General features: G+C 46.5%; 1 protein-coding gene across 1 annotated transcript; it reads left to right on the forward strand.

The window, feature by feature from the left end:
* Positions 1-562: 562 nt before the first annotated feature.
* On the forward strand, positions 563-5,369 carry DUSP6 (dual specificity phosphatase 6). The gene is made up of 3 exons (XM_058022494.1): positions 563-1,482; positions 2,039-2,476; positions 3,874-5,369. Exons 1-3 carry the CDS (start codon positions 1,080-1,082, stop codon positions 4,179-4,181), a joined length of 1,149 nt encoding a protein of 382 aa, XP_057878477.1. The 5' UTR covers positions 563-1,079; the 3' UTR covers positions 4,182-5,369.
* Positions 5,370-12,629: the final 7,260 nt, after the last annotated feature.

The following is a 12,629-nucleotide window of genomic DNA, read 5'->3' on the forward strand; positions in this document are numbered from 1 at the left end:
GCGTAGGAAGAGATTAGCTCGGGGTTTACTCTTCACCCCCGTAGGGATCAGCCGAGGACAGAGCCTACCCGCCTCCCTAAAAATGGGATTCGCAGAACGCCCTAATGAAAAGCCGGGCCACGATCAGCTCGGGGGACCTGGGGGGAACACGGCCGGCCCCCGCGGGGTACGACTTAGGGAGTGAAAATATGGAGAAGGGAGGGAGAGAAAAGAAAAAGTGCCATTAGTTCCGCCGGCAGCGACGGCCGCCCCGCGGCTGGTGCCGGCGGAGGGAAGGGGGGAGCGCCGGGCCGCGCCCCCTCACCTGCCCCCGCCGCCCCCGCCCGCCGCGCCGCGGCTGCCGCTTGTTTGCACTCGGCTTATCCGGAGCGGAAATTCCTTTCCGTTTTTGTGAATGACAAACTCATTAACGATTCATCAACACAACCTGTTCCAGCCGGCCCGTCGCCGCGGCAACAGCCCCTTCCGCGCGCCCCCATTGGCTGCGGCGGAGAATGTATCCATTGAGCGGAGCCGCGCCGCTGCCCATTGAGGAGCCGCCGGCTGCCGGGGCCGCGGCCCAGGGGCGCTGCGGGCGGCCCGGGGGCAGCACAGCACAGCCCAGCCAAGGAGGGGAACGCGAGGCGAGGGGCACCGCCGCCGCCGCAGCAGCGCTTCCATGCTGAGCCGGGGAGCCCCGCTCGGCGGCGCGTTAATTGGATTTCATTCACTCGCGGCGGAGGAAAAGCCCAAGGGCTCGGGCTGCAGCGGCGATTAGGCAGGTTCATTCAGGGATTCATTGACAGAAAAAAGAGGAGACGGGGCAGGCTGGCTGCGCGCACGCAGGCACACACACACACACACGCTCTCACACTCGCACACACGCCGGGGCCGCGGCTGCTTCTCCCTCCCCGTGACTGCACCGCCGCCCGGCGCGGGGGAAGCGGCGCGGGGGGAGCTGCGTGATTCATTTTCCTGGGGCGGAGGGAGATAAGTTGTGCGGAGTTAGAGGGGTGCAGCCCGCCCGCCCAGCCAGCCGCATGCCTCTGTGAGAGAGAGGGGCGCTTCCAGAGCACGCTCCGCTCCCCCCGTCCTTCCTCATGCTAGATACGTTCAGACCCGTCCCTTTCGCGTCGGAAATGGCGATTAGTAAATCCGTGGCGTGGCTGAACGAGCAGCTGGAGATGGGCAACGACCGGCTACTGCTGATGGACTGTCGGCCGCAGGAGTTGTACGAGTCGTCCCACATCGAGTCGGCCATCAATGTGGCCATCCCCGGCATCATGCTGCGGCGCCTGCAGAAGGGCAACCTGCCCCTGCGCTCCCTCGTCGCCAGCAGCGAGGAGGACCGGGAGCGCTTCGCCCGCCGGTGCGGCACCGACACCGTAGTGCTGTACGACGAGCACAGCCGCGACTGGAACGAGAACACGGGCGGCGAGTCCGTGCTGGGGCTGCTCCTCAAGCGCCTCAAAGATGAAGGCTGCAAGGCATTTTATCTGGAAGGTGAGAAGGGCCGCCAAGGGTTGGGGGAGAGATCTCTGCCCGGGTGAGAGGGAGGGGGACGCGGTCTGCAGCGTTCCCCGGGCAGCGGATTGATGCGCCAGCAGAGCACCGACCTGGGAAAGGGGCTTTTCCCCCTGCTCCACACCTCTCCCCCCCTCCCGTCCCCCCATCCTTATCCTCGCATTGTTTAAAGAAACCTTGCTGTCTGAAATCACTATGGCAGCGTGGGGAGGACAGGGCTAACGGGGATTCCGGCATAAGCCTGGCAGAAGGAATTGCCGCCGAGATACCTCTCCAGCGGTCCCCGCAGGGCAAAGCGGTACAGAGCTTTAATCTTGGATGTGCTGAGCCCTCCACCGCAGGGGACGATTTTCTTAACCCTTCCTTTAAGTTAGTCTGGCTGCGTGGAGAGTGTGACATGCTTTTGCTTCTTTTTCCCGGAGCTCGAGAGGGTGCAAAGCAGACGCTCCTTTGCAGGCAGGGCTGTACCAGGGAAGTAAGTCGACGTGCCATCTTATATCAGGTTGCATTTTCTCCTCTTTGCTTTTCTCTCCAGGTGGTTTTAGCAAGTTCCAGGCCGAGTTCGCCTTGCACTGTGAAACTAACCTAGACAGTTCGTGTAGCAGCAGCTCTCCTCCTTTGCCAGTCCTGGGCTTGGGAGGCCTCCGAATCAGCTCTGATTCATCATCCGACATTGAATCTGACATTGACAGAGACCCCAATAGTGCCACCGACTCGGACGGCAGCCCTCTTTCCAACAACCAGCCTTCCTTTCCGGTGGAGATTTTACCCTACCTCTACTTAGGCTGTGCCAAGGACTCCACTAATTTGGATGTTTTAGAAGAGTTCGGCATTAAATACATCTTGAATGTTACTCCTAACCTGCCTAATCTCTTCGAAAACGCCGGTGAATTCAAGTACAAACAGATCCCGATCTCTGACCACTGGAGCCAAAATCTGTCTCAGTTCTTTCCTGAGGCCATCTCATTTATAGGTAAGACCCGGTTACTTGCTAACATCTACATGTCAAGAGGCAGAATTCGTTATATCTTGCAGAATTCGTGAATTTCGGGCGAGAAGCGGTAGCAGCATTTATGGCCGTCTCTGGAGCATGCCCCGTTCTCTGATTTTAAAGCCGGCTTAAGTTGAGGGGCTGTCGGGGGCTGTTTGGGGGGGTTATTGAGGAGTCCCGGTGAATTGTAAGCGACCTTCGCAGGGTTGCACAGGCATACCTAATTTGTCTGGCTGTAGAATTCCTCCTTGAGTCATTTGTGTCGGAGCTGAGGACTGAGCCCTGCGCATGTTGGGGGCTCTTAAACCATTTCGTGGCGGGTGGGGGGCAAATGAGCCTGGGGTCGATGGCTTATTTGATCGTTTTCTTTGTTGATGTTGGTTTTGGGGTTGTTTGCTTTTGGGTTTTTCTTTTTCCTTGAGGTTACTGAAGAGCAGTATAATAAAAAAAAAAACGATCTGGGAATCTAACTTTAGCTTTTAAATGCAAGTTATGAATAAGCCGTATTCCTGGCAAATATATTGCCAGAGTTTAATTTAAATCTCGTGGTAATAATGATATACCTCTCGGGCTCGGTGCCTCTGTCAGCCAGCCCTTAGATGGAAATCTGTACCCTTGGGCCCAAGGAGTTCTGGTGAAAATCTGCACTCTCCTTCGTTTTGGGGAGGACTCAAATTGCCCCATCGGGGTGCTGTGGGGTGGGCATTGCATTATCTGTTGAGAAGCTGTGCTGTAATCCGGTTGAATGATACCGGTAATAGTGGAGAATGTAGGTAATCTGAGCCTAGCAGGAAGAAATGTGGGCTAGAAGCCACAAAGAAACTAATCTCCAGGCATTGTAATGCATTTCCTATTACAAAGGAACCCATTTTCAACCAATGTTGACATCCTGTTCCTCCTAATGGGCTGTCCCCTGTGACTTCCCTCATTCTTTTAAAATGCCTGAATACCTCCATTGTTAGCTGCACAACAGTTGGAGAATAATTTAATAGACCTTTGCAGTCTGCTGGTCTGTATAAAGCCTTTCAGTGACATATTGCGGGATTTCCATGCTGGGGCAAGGGGACTGTAAGAATTTAAAGGCAAATCTCCAGGCAAAAAGCCTGTCTTTTAAACCTGGCTTTTAAAACAGTGTCATGAAGCATGTCCTGCTCCCTTTGTCTCATTCTTAGTTTTCTCAGCTCTTGGACTTGGGTAGTAGGGGGAGTGGATTCCTCTCGTGTCCTGGTTTTAAGCCGCTAAAGTTAACTCTTGAGTTGCACTGCTGGCCACTGGGATCAGAACTGTACTTTCTTCCTACTTGATACTAATCTCATTTGTGTTGAGAGATCAGTTACCAACCCTCTGTCTTACGTGTCCTTCTCTGCCTCTTTGTCCAGATGAAGCACGGGGGAAGAACTGCGGCGTCCTGGTGCATTGCCTAGCAGGGATCAGCCGCTCGGTCACGGTGACGGTGGCCTACCTCATGCAGAAGCTGAACTTGTCCATGAATGATGCCTATGATATTGTCAAGATGAAGAAGTCCAACATTTCACCCAACTTCAACTTCATGGGTCAGCTGCTGGACTTTGAGCGGACTCTGGGACTGAGCAGCCCCTGTGACAACCGAGTGCCGAACCAGCAGCTGTACTTCACCACCCCTTCCAACCAGAACGTCTTCCAGGTGGATTCCTTGCAGTCCACGTGAGCTCCCACCACCTCCCTTCTCCTGTCCATTTCACGGGATCACTCCTCAATGGTTTCTCTTTGGCAGTGAAAAAGAAATGCAGCTTTCTCTTTTTCTGGCCTCTGCTGTTAACAGGCAGCTGCCAGCGCAGGCGCCGAAAGGTCACCCAGTGTGGCATCGGCCTTTGCGAAGGGAGGGGACGTGGGGCAGCGCCGCGGTGCCCCCGGGCAGCAGGTGGGCAGCGTGTCCATCCCTGCCTGGGCAGCAGCCGGTGCGAGGACTCGCCGTGTGCCGGGGTGAGGCTGGACAGGCTGGGCACGTGTTCTCCAGGGCTGGGACTGTCCTCCTGCCCTCTGCTCTCAGATCTGTGACACACATCTCTGTCTTCAGTGAAGACTGGTTATTTTTGTTTGTTTTAATTTAGAGGAGCCAAAGAAAGAGATTTCAGCTTAGTGTATTTGGAGTACTTGTTTGCTAGGAGCTTGGTAGTATTTTACTTGATCAATGTAAATATTTAACCTTAAATTTATTTGCTTTTTTTTTGTTTTCTTAATTCACATGTATTCAAGAAATCAATCCAAGGGACACCTGTGTTTTTGTTCTTTTCATAAATTTTGCTTTGTTTGTTTGTTTTAATTGCAAAGAATATATTTGCAGCATGCTGAATTTCATTGAAGCAAGCTTTCCATGAGGGAGAAATGGCAATGGTAAGAAGTTTGCAGATCAGGTTTTGTGAGGAAGTAGAGTCTCTTCTTTCATATATCTTTATTTTCCTTGTGGTGATTTTTTTTCCACATGCTTTTGATGTAGGTTCCATATGATATATATATATATACATATATATATATTTAAATTAAATTAATTTTTTGCCTTACCTTTTGTAAATAGATCATCTGGGAGGAGGTTTGTCTTTGAATGCGAAAGATTTTTGATGACTTTTTAAAACTTTCAGATGTGCTAAACAGTGCATTACCTCTGTACAAATTCTTCAGGGAGCTTCACCTCAAATGCAATATTTTGCGTCTTTTTTTTTTTGTATAAAACTGGAAGTATGTGCGAGCATTTGTACCTGTGTGTACGCACAGTGAACCTGCACATGGTTGCCAATAAGGGAGAGTCTAATCTACAGTGTAAAAGTTTTAAGATGGAATTTATTATAAGAATGTAAAACCTTAAATTATTAATAAATAAAATAACTATTTTTGGCTATGGAGAAGCTGGCTGGTTTATTCCCCCTTTCCCCTCTGTGTAGTTGTGGTTAATTGCACATACCCATATGGTTACGTTTAAAGGCAATAATTGCTCTCAACAGCTTTTGTGCATCCCCCTAAGACAATAAAACCTTGATTTCCCCTTTGGTCCACTGGTGCCTAAATGAATAAACAGTGAATGTGCTAGATTCTCATCTTGCTTTGGTGAAGGGAATGCTTTTGAAGGCCTGTAGGTTAATTACAAAATACTCCAGCATCTCTTTGCTATACTAGGGATGCACCTGACTCTGGGCCATAATTTTTTTCCTCATTATTACTTAGTGTAAGGAGGTGTTGTTTTCTGGCTTTGTTTATGAATTCTGGTCACTCTATTACAGATGCCAGGAGATGGGTTCATGCTCTGCTTAGCTGTCTGGCAGGAACTCATTTCACAGAGATTCATCAGCAGTCTGCAGCCTGTAAATGATTTTTCTGCTGCCATTCAGCCACCTTGCAACTTAATGAAGGCAAGGAGGAAAAGTCTATGTATACCCTTAGTCACCTCATTTCCTCTTTGGACCCTTCGAGCAGTTCTGTCTCTGCAGAAGGAAAAAGGGGGATTACAGCAATTGCAAAACTTCCTGCTTCAACTTATATTCATTAACATCCTTCCTGATGATAACTGGCCCGAGGCAGGGTGGTGCCAAAATCTGTGTGCAGCACCACAGCGAGGGGCTGGGGCTGTCGGCTGAGGTACTGCAGAACTCCTGGCAGCCAAAGCACATTTGAAGTAATTTTAGAAACTGCAAGTGTGTGAAATGAAATGCAAACAAAACATGGGAAAAAAGTGAGTCAGTGTCTCATGCAGTGGCCTAGATTGAGTGCATAAACTGTGAAAGTAGAAGTGGGTTGCAGTTAAACTTGGCTTGTGCTAATCCAGTTTTGAACGGTTTCCGCTCTTGGCATTCCCTATGCTGTTCTGTTCAAAGTGGAGATTTGCAAGCAGCTCTAGCAATTTCCTGTCCAGCTGCAGCTCAAGTGACTCCCTTGTTTGGTTTTTTTGGTGTGTTTTTTTTTTTTTTTTTAATATGGTCTGTGGATAATTTTAGCCAGTTTCCTCTTTGTGGATTATTAATCTGCTTTCCTTGTAGAACCTACATAGCTGCGTCCCTACTGTTCTGCTGAAGTTAACAGATGGCCTCCCCGCCACTTCCTCTCATTTCGCTATGGGTTTGTTGTCAGGCCACTTCTGAAATTAATAGTGTTTTCTGGCCGGCTGCCACAGGCCATTACCACAAAGGGGAAGTAACACATCTGAATAGCAGGAAGCCGGGCAGGGTCACAGCGTGAACTGAACCTGTTGAGCGCAATCAGACCTCTCCCGTTTGGCAAGCGTAGGGCTCCTCTTCCCTCTCCGCTTCGAGCACGCCTTGCACAGGGAAAGGGCTGGCACCAAATGCCTCAGCTGTTTGCACCGGGCAAATGCTTCCGCTGAAGGAGCTGCCAGTGTTAGCTGTGACTAACTGGGTGCCCCTTGAGGTGAGGAGCTAAAGATCAGTATGTGGCTGTGCAGCCCAGGGGAGGAGAGCTTTGGCTTTTTCTGCAAACTGCTTTGAAAAGTTAATGCTCACAAGGGCTTCCTGCTTCCTTCCTGCTGCACAGAATGACTAACACCAAATGGGTACTTCTGCAATTCATCATTTTTTGCGACAAGCAAGCACAGAGGAGCTTTGCTCACACACACACACACACAGAGAAGTCAGGCTGAAAACTTGTTCCAGATTTTTCCTTGAGTGAGGCCCAAAGCAGGGCTGTTTCAGACCCTTGGCTGAACTTGAACCAGACTGTGTGACAGCAACTTTGGTCACAGGCAACCCCAAATTACAAGAGGAGCCAACCCAAAACCTGGTTCAATGTCTGATTTTGCTGGGAGTGTTGGCAGTCATAGGCTGGCTCTGAATTACAAGGGGTTAGGAAGAAAAGGGATGAGAGCTCTAACCCACAACGTTCACCTTTGCAACAGAGGTTCCCAAAAAACTCTGTCCGAGCATGGTGCAGGGAATGGCTCATCCTACATCAGCACTTGCCACCTTTTTCAGCCTGGGTTCTGCTTGCTTCTGCAGTGCGTGTCCTGGTTACTCCATCTATCCCCTCCCCAGCACTTGTTTCAAAATAATTCACTTCCTCTGTCCCCTGTTTCATTTCAGTCCTTGCTGGGATGGGGCAGAGGTCTCAGACTTCTGAGGGGTTTGGCAGCTATTACAGTTCCTCAGCTGGTAAAGTAATTTGTGAAGGGAAGAATAAATCCTTTGTGCCTGTAGGGACAGGCCTGGTGTGTAGAGGAGGAAAGAGGAGAAATGTCTGCCCTTTGCAGCTAACAAAATCATAGCCTGCCTCTTCATATTATAACGTAGTAATGTGAGGTAAGGAAATGCTTCAAAGCTGTGGAGATTCTAGGAAGGAAAACTGTTCTCTTAGGAATGATCAGAGCTTTCTCACATGATCCATCTACCTTTAATACAAAGGATGAAATTGTGTCCTGTGGCACCCTGTCCTATTTGCTCTGGTAAGGTCAAGGTTTCCATTTGTGTTTGTGTACACACTTTGCTTTTCATTTTCTATGCAACAGCAACATGTAACATTATGTTGGTTCCCCTTCTTGCATTTCCTCTTTCCCATTCACACCCTTTCACACTGCTTTATGCCTCCTTTGAAAAAGTCTTAACTCTCTCTGTGTTTTGCTGTAGTAGCCATAATTTTCCCCATATTCCTTCTTGTGTTTTTTTTTTGGGTTTTTTTTTTTTTTTGGTTTTTTTTTAATGCTGCTCTTCCTCCTATGCCTTCTAATTTTCTACAGGTCTTTTTCTAAGCTTCAACTTTTCTTTTGTATTCTTACCCTCTCTTTCTCTGTTATTCTCTCACTGTTTTCCTCATATTTCCTGTATCAGCTCATCTTTCTGCCAGCTTTAAGCCTGCCTGCTCCTCTTTGTTTTCACAGTGAAAAACAAAATGAGTTTTATGGACTCAGTCAGTTGTAGTGAGCTATAAGAAAGGTATACTTTAGAGGAAAAAGTAAGAAAACACTACTTCTGTCCTCTTGCCACTTCCTAGCAGATGACATTATTTCTCATCTCTGTGCCCTGTCTTTGTGTAGATTTGGCCCCCCATGGCTTCCCTGGGTTCTCTCTGTAGCTGCTGTTAACAGAGAAGGCAGTCATGAGGAAGCAGCATTTCCTTTGGGCCTATCCAATGTCAGAGGGCACCGACTCCCCGTTTGAAGAGAGGGGAGTGGTGAGGAAAGTGGGGAAGACAGAAAATGTGTCCAACAAAGGCAGCTCTGCCATCAAAACTGAAGCCAGGTTTAATAATTGTGTCTGGATAGCATTTCTTCAGCTTCTCTGAAAAGCTTATCCAAAATTTTTTCCCTGTTGAGAAGCATGATGACACTTTATTCAGAGCTCCAGTAAAAAACAATTGTATATGAACGTTTAAACAAAGCTACAGCTTAAGCCCTCTCTGCATGCTGCTATAAATCACTGAAAGCTTTGCTTGAGTGAAGATGGTGGAACAAATTGCTGAGCTCAATTCTGTGCCCCCCTAGACCCTGGATGTGCGTGCTCAGCATTGTTCAGTTACCCCAGGAGCACAAGTATGGGGCCGGCTCCCTCCATGGTGTGCAGCAGCACTTATGGGACACTCTGGGACTTGAGTGAGATGCTGCATTCAAGAGAGGTCTCTGAGTTTGCTCCAAACACCTCATAGCCAAAAGGAAATAAGGGCTCCCCATCAGTGGTTTTTCATGGCGTGTGATGACTTGGGTTATACAAACTCTGCCCTCTCCTGCCCCTGCAACAGCCAGAAATGGAGAGTGCAACATCATACGTCTCCTTTCTTCATTGCCAAATTTGAGATAAGCATGTGCTGGAACTTAGCAGATAGTACAGACAGAAGGCTGGTATGGGAGCTGCCTTCTTTTGAGCAAAGTGCTTGTCTCTGTAAGGAAAGGAAAAAACCCTGTTAGATGCTTTCTGTTGTTTGTTATCCTAGGGATCTGCAAGCGCTGAGGGAATTTTGCTGTGCTTGCAGCCATAGCTTTTCCTCATAAGGCAACGATGAAGGATGTTGACTTACCACGAACACAAGGAGATGATTATCAGATGGAAAAGGGGGGTATGGAGTCTGCCTAAGAAATACTTCTTAATGACAGACGTTGCATTCAGGACTATATTTGAGAGATGCAACAGAAAGTGCTCCCTGCTCTCCTTCACAGCTGCGATCCCCAGGACACAGGATGTGCAGGAAAATGCTGGCGCTCTCCAGTCCCTAGGCTGTTCTAGCACTGTAGATACCAGCACACAAAATGATGCTACATGGGAGGTCTGTTTACCATAATGTGGAGACCATTGTGAAGCACTTTGCTCCTTTTGCCAGGGGCACAAGTGTCTTGCAGAGTTGTCTCAAGATCTTCCATCTTCCCAAAAGTCCTTGCTTAACTTCCAGACTTTTATTTTAATAAATTTTCTGTTTAATTTTCTGTTTTTCTGTTAAAATCATGTTTTGAAACATTACAGAAATCTGTTTCTTCATCTTTTTTTTCTTGCTGACCTCAACTCTGAAGGAAATTAATTCCCATCTGCAAATGAAGCCATCTGAAAAACGTTGCTGGCTGACAGTTCAAACAAGGTGAAAGTTCTTTATGGTTTGAAGGTGGCAGTTTTTGGGAAATGACATCAACCAAAGCCAGACTGGAAGCACTAATATTCAGTATCTGTGAAATCATGTTAGTTGTTTAGTAGGTACATTGGACAACCAAATGATGTGAGTCAGTGTAACAGTGGAGACTACGGTTCCACAGACTGGTGTTCGTAACACTTTTGAACCCCTTGAAGACATTATCTTTCTCTGTTTGGTGACCATTAAGGTTGTAAGTGGGATTCTTAGTTCTTTTTTTCCCTGCATACAGTAATGTTATATATAGAGAGTTAGGAAGCCAAGATATCTCAATGTAGTGAGAGAATTTATAAAAGAAGAGAATTTTAGTGTCTGAGGGACCTACTCACATTAAAAAAATAAAATCATGACCACTGAGATTTCAACTATTGCTTGATTGATTAGGATTTCCTGTGTTATCAGTGGTCTGAATTGCATTTTCTGTGTCAGTATTTTGACCAAATGAATTTGTTTGAGAGGTTTCTAGGCTAGCCTGGCTCTTTGTGAAGGAACGTGGCATGACACCTCTCATCGAGTCTGAAATTCAGCCCAGCACTGAGCTGATATTCTATTTAAGCATTAGGAATTGAGTAACACTTGGGTTCTGTACAAGATGTTTTTGTTATAAATAAAGATTAAACGTGTCTGTTTTCTTAAATACAAATCAGGTACAACAAATTAGGCTTTCACACACATTTACAGTCCTTCACTTAAGTTTTTTGATTCAGTGAAATTTTGCAGACTACTGTATGTGAAGAAAATATCTTTTATATTTGCAAATTGCTCTCAGAGCAGAGAGAAGAAAATGCCTATTATTAATGTGCACCAATTCTTCTTGAAAGAAACTTCTCAGAGGTTTATATCTTTGCTAGACCTTGTTTGGACTTGAATATAAATGCCTCAGGCTAGTCTAAAAAGATGAAAAGAAATTAATATCCCTCTGAATATGTCATCCTAAAAGACTTGGCCCTTCTTTTCTGAAGAAAATTCCTTGTTTTTGTCTATGTAACAAAATCTGTTACTGTTTCCTTGAACATCCTCAGCTTTCTGTGCCTGAAGGAAGGAACGCTAAATCTGTCAGGGTGTGTTGAGATGTGCCTGGTGCTGCTCCCCTGAATAGCTCCTCTTGCCCAAGATTTGAGTGGTTTGAACATGCCAAGAAACTGAATCTTCGTGAGCAACTTTCTTTATAAGTTAGCAGTGATAAAGTTTAGCTGAGCCTGCCCTTGGTGCTGGGTTGCCAGGCCTGCCAAGCAGGACAGCATAGCACACTCTGAGGAGGGATGGGATTTGTGATGTCTGTGAGGTGGAAGATGGTGCAGTAAGTCTGCCCCAAAATTGGTGGGTTTGATTGGAGACATGTACTGTACCTCTGTACCTGAGCAGTACCAATCACATCTGCCTCCAGCATCCCTGCACTGTGCAGTGCAAATACTCCTTACATCCCTCTTTTCCCTGAACAAAATATCAATGGGGCCAGTCAACTAAGAACAATTCTGGTGTTAGGCAGAGAAGAAAACACATATCAACTGACAGAAAGCAGAGCACCTTGGTGATGTTGCTGGAAAGGCAAGAGATGAGAAAATGTAGTTGTTTCTGGGGCTCATTGTCAGTTAAATTTTGTATGTGTTGAAGTGTCTCAAGTGGCAGCTAGGTCTATACATTCTTCCGTAAAATTCAAATTGCTTGACACTACAACCTTAATAATATTCTTTTAATGGTGTTTTTGTTTTATGCCAGCAATAATATTTCAACTTCTCTGTTGAGATGTAAATGAATGACATTCCTATGGCTTTACATAACAGTAGCAGAGATCACACTCAAGAGGTGTTTGTTATTACTGTATTAAGGTTTTAAAAGACTCTGCCAATTATGGTGAAATAAAATTAACAAGTTTCCTTTTTTTTTTTTTTTTTTGTAGGTATGTGTGTTTCAAAGTGTTTGTAAGCTTCATTTGGCAGGGATTTAATCAATCTGGTATCTTATACAGTGCCTTGGCTAATATAAACTGGTTATAGCTATGGGATATTATTGTGATATTAATAATAAACATAATAGTTATCTGAGGTCAAAAGAAAACTTCCTTTTCCCCTCAGTCCTGCACAGCCAGGTGCAGTGTGTAAGTTGACTTATATGAAGGGCATGTTGCTATATTCCGTAATTACTGGTCTACATCCTTGGATTGCTGGGTCTTACAGCAGACTTGAGTGAGCTAATTCTGGTTAACAAAGTTACTCAAGTGTTTAACCATTGGCAAAATCAAATGCTGGGGCATGTGAAAACACACTGCAGACCGTTGGCTGCATAATAATTGATAATATCCACTAATGATTGATGAAGCTGGGGATTCTTGGGCAGGTGAATTTCTCACATTATTAGAGATTTCTGAATTAACTGAGGAGGTAAATGCTCTTTTGCTCTGGCTCATTATAAGGGAAGAAGCAGCAGGTTTTTTGGGAGGTGCAGAGCCCTCACAACCTTGTGAGTTTGTTCCACAGAGGAGAATCAAACAGGGAACTGGGGCAATGGAATCCTGTATCATGAGCCACTTAAAAGACCATCCTACACT

This window comes from Melospiza georgiana, chromosome 4, assembly GCF_028018845.1.
Source record: "Melospiza georgiana isolate bMelGeo1 chromosome 4, bMelGeo1.pri, whole genome shotgun sequence".
NCBI classification, from domain to species: Eukaryota; Metazoa; Chordata; class Aves; order Passeriformes; family Passerellidae; genus Melospiza; species Melospiza georgiana.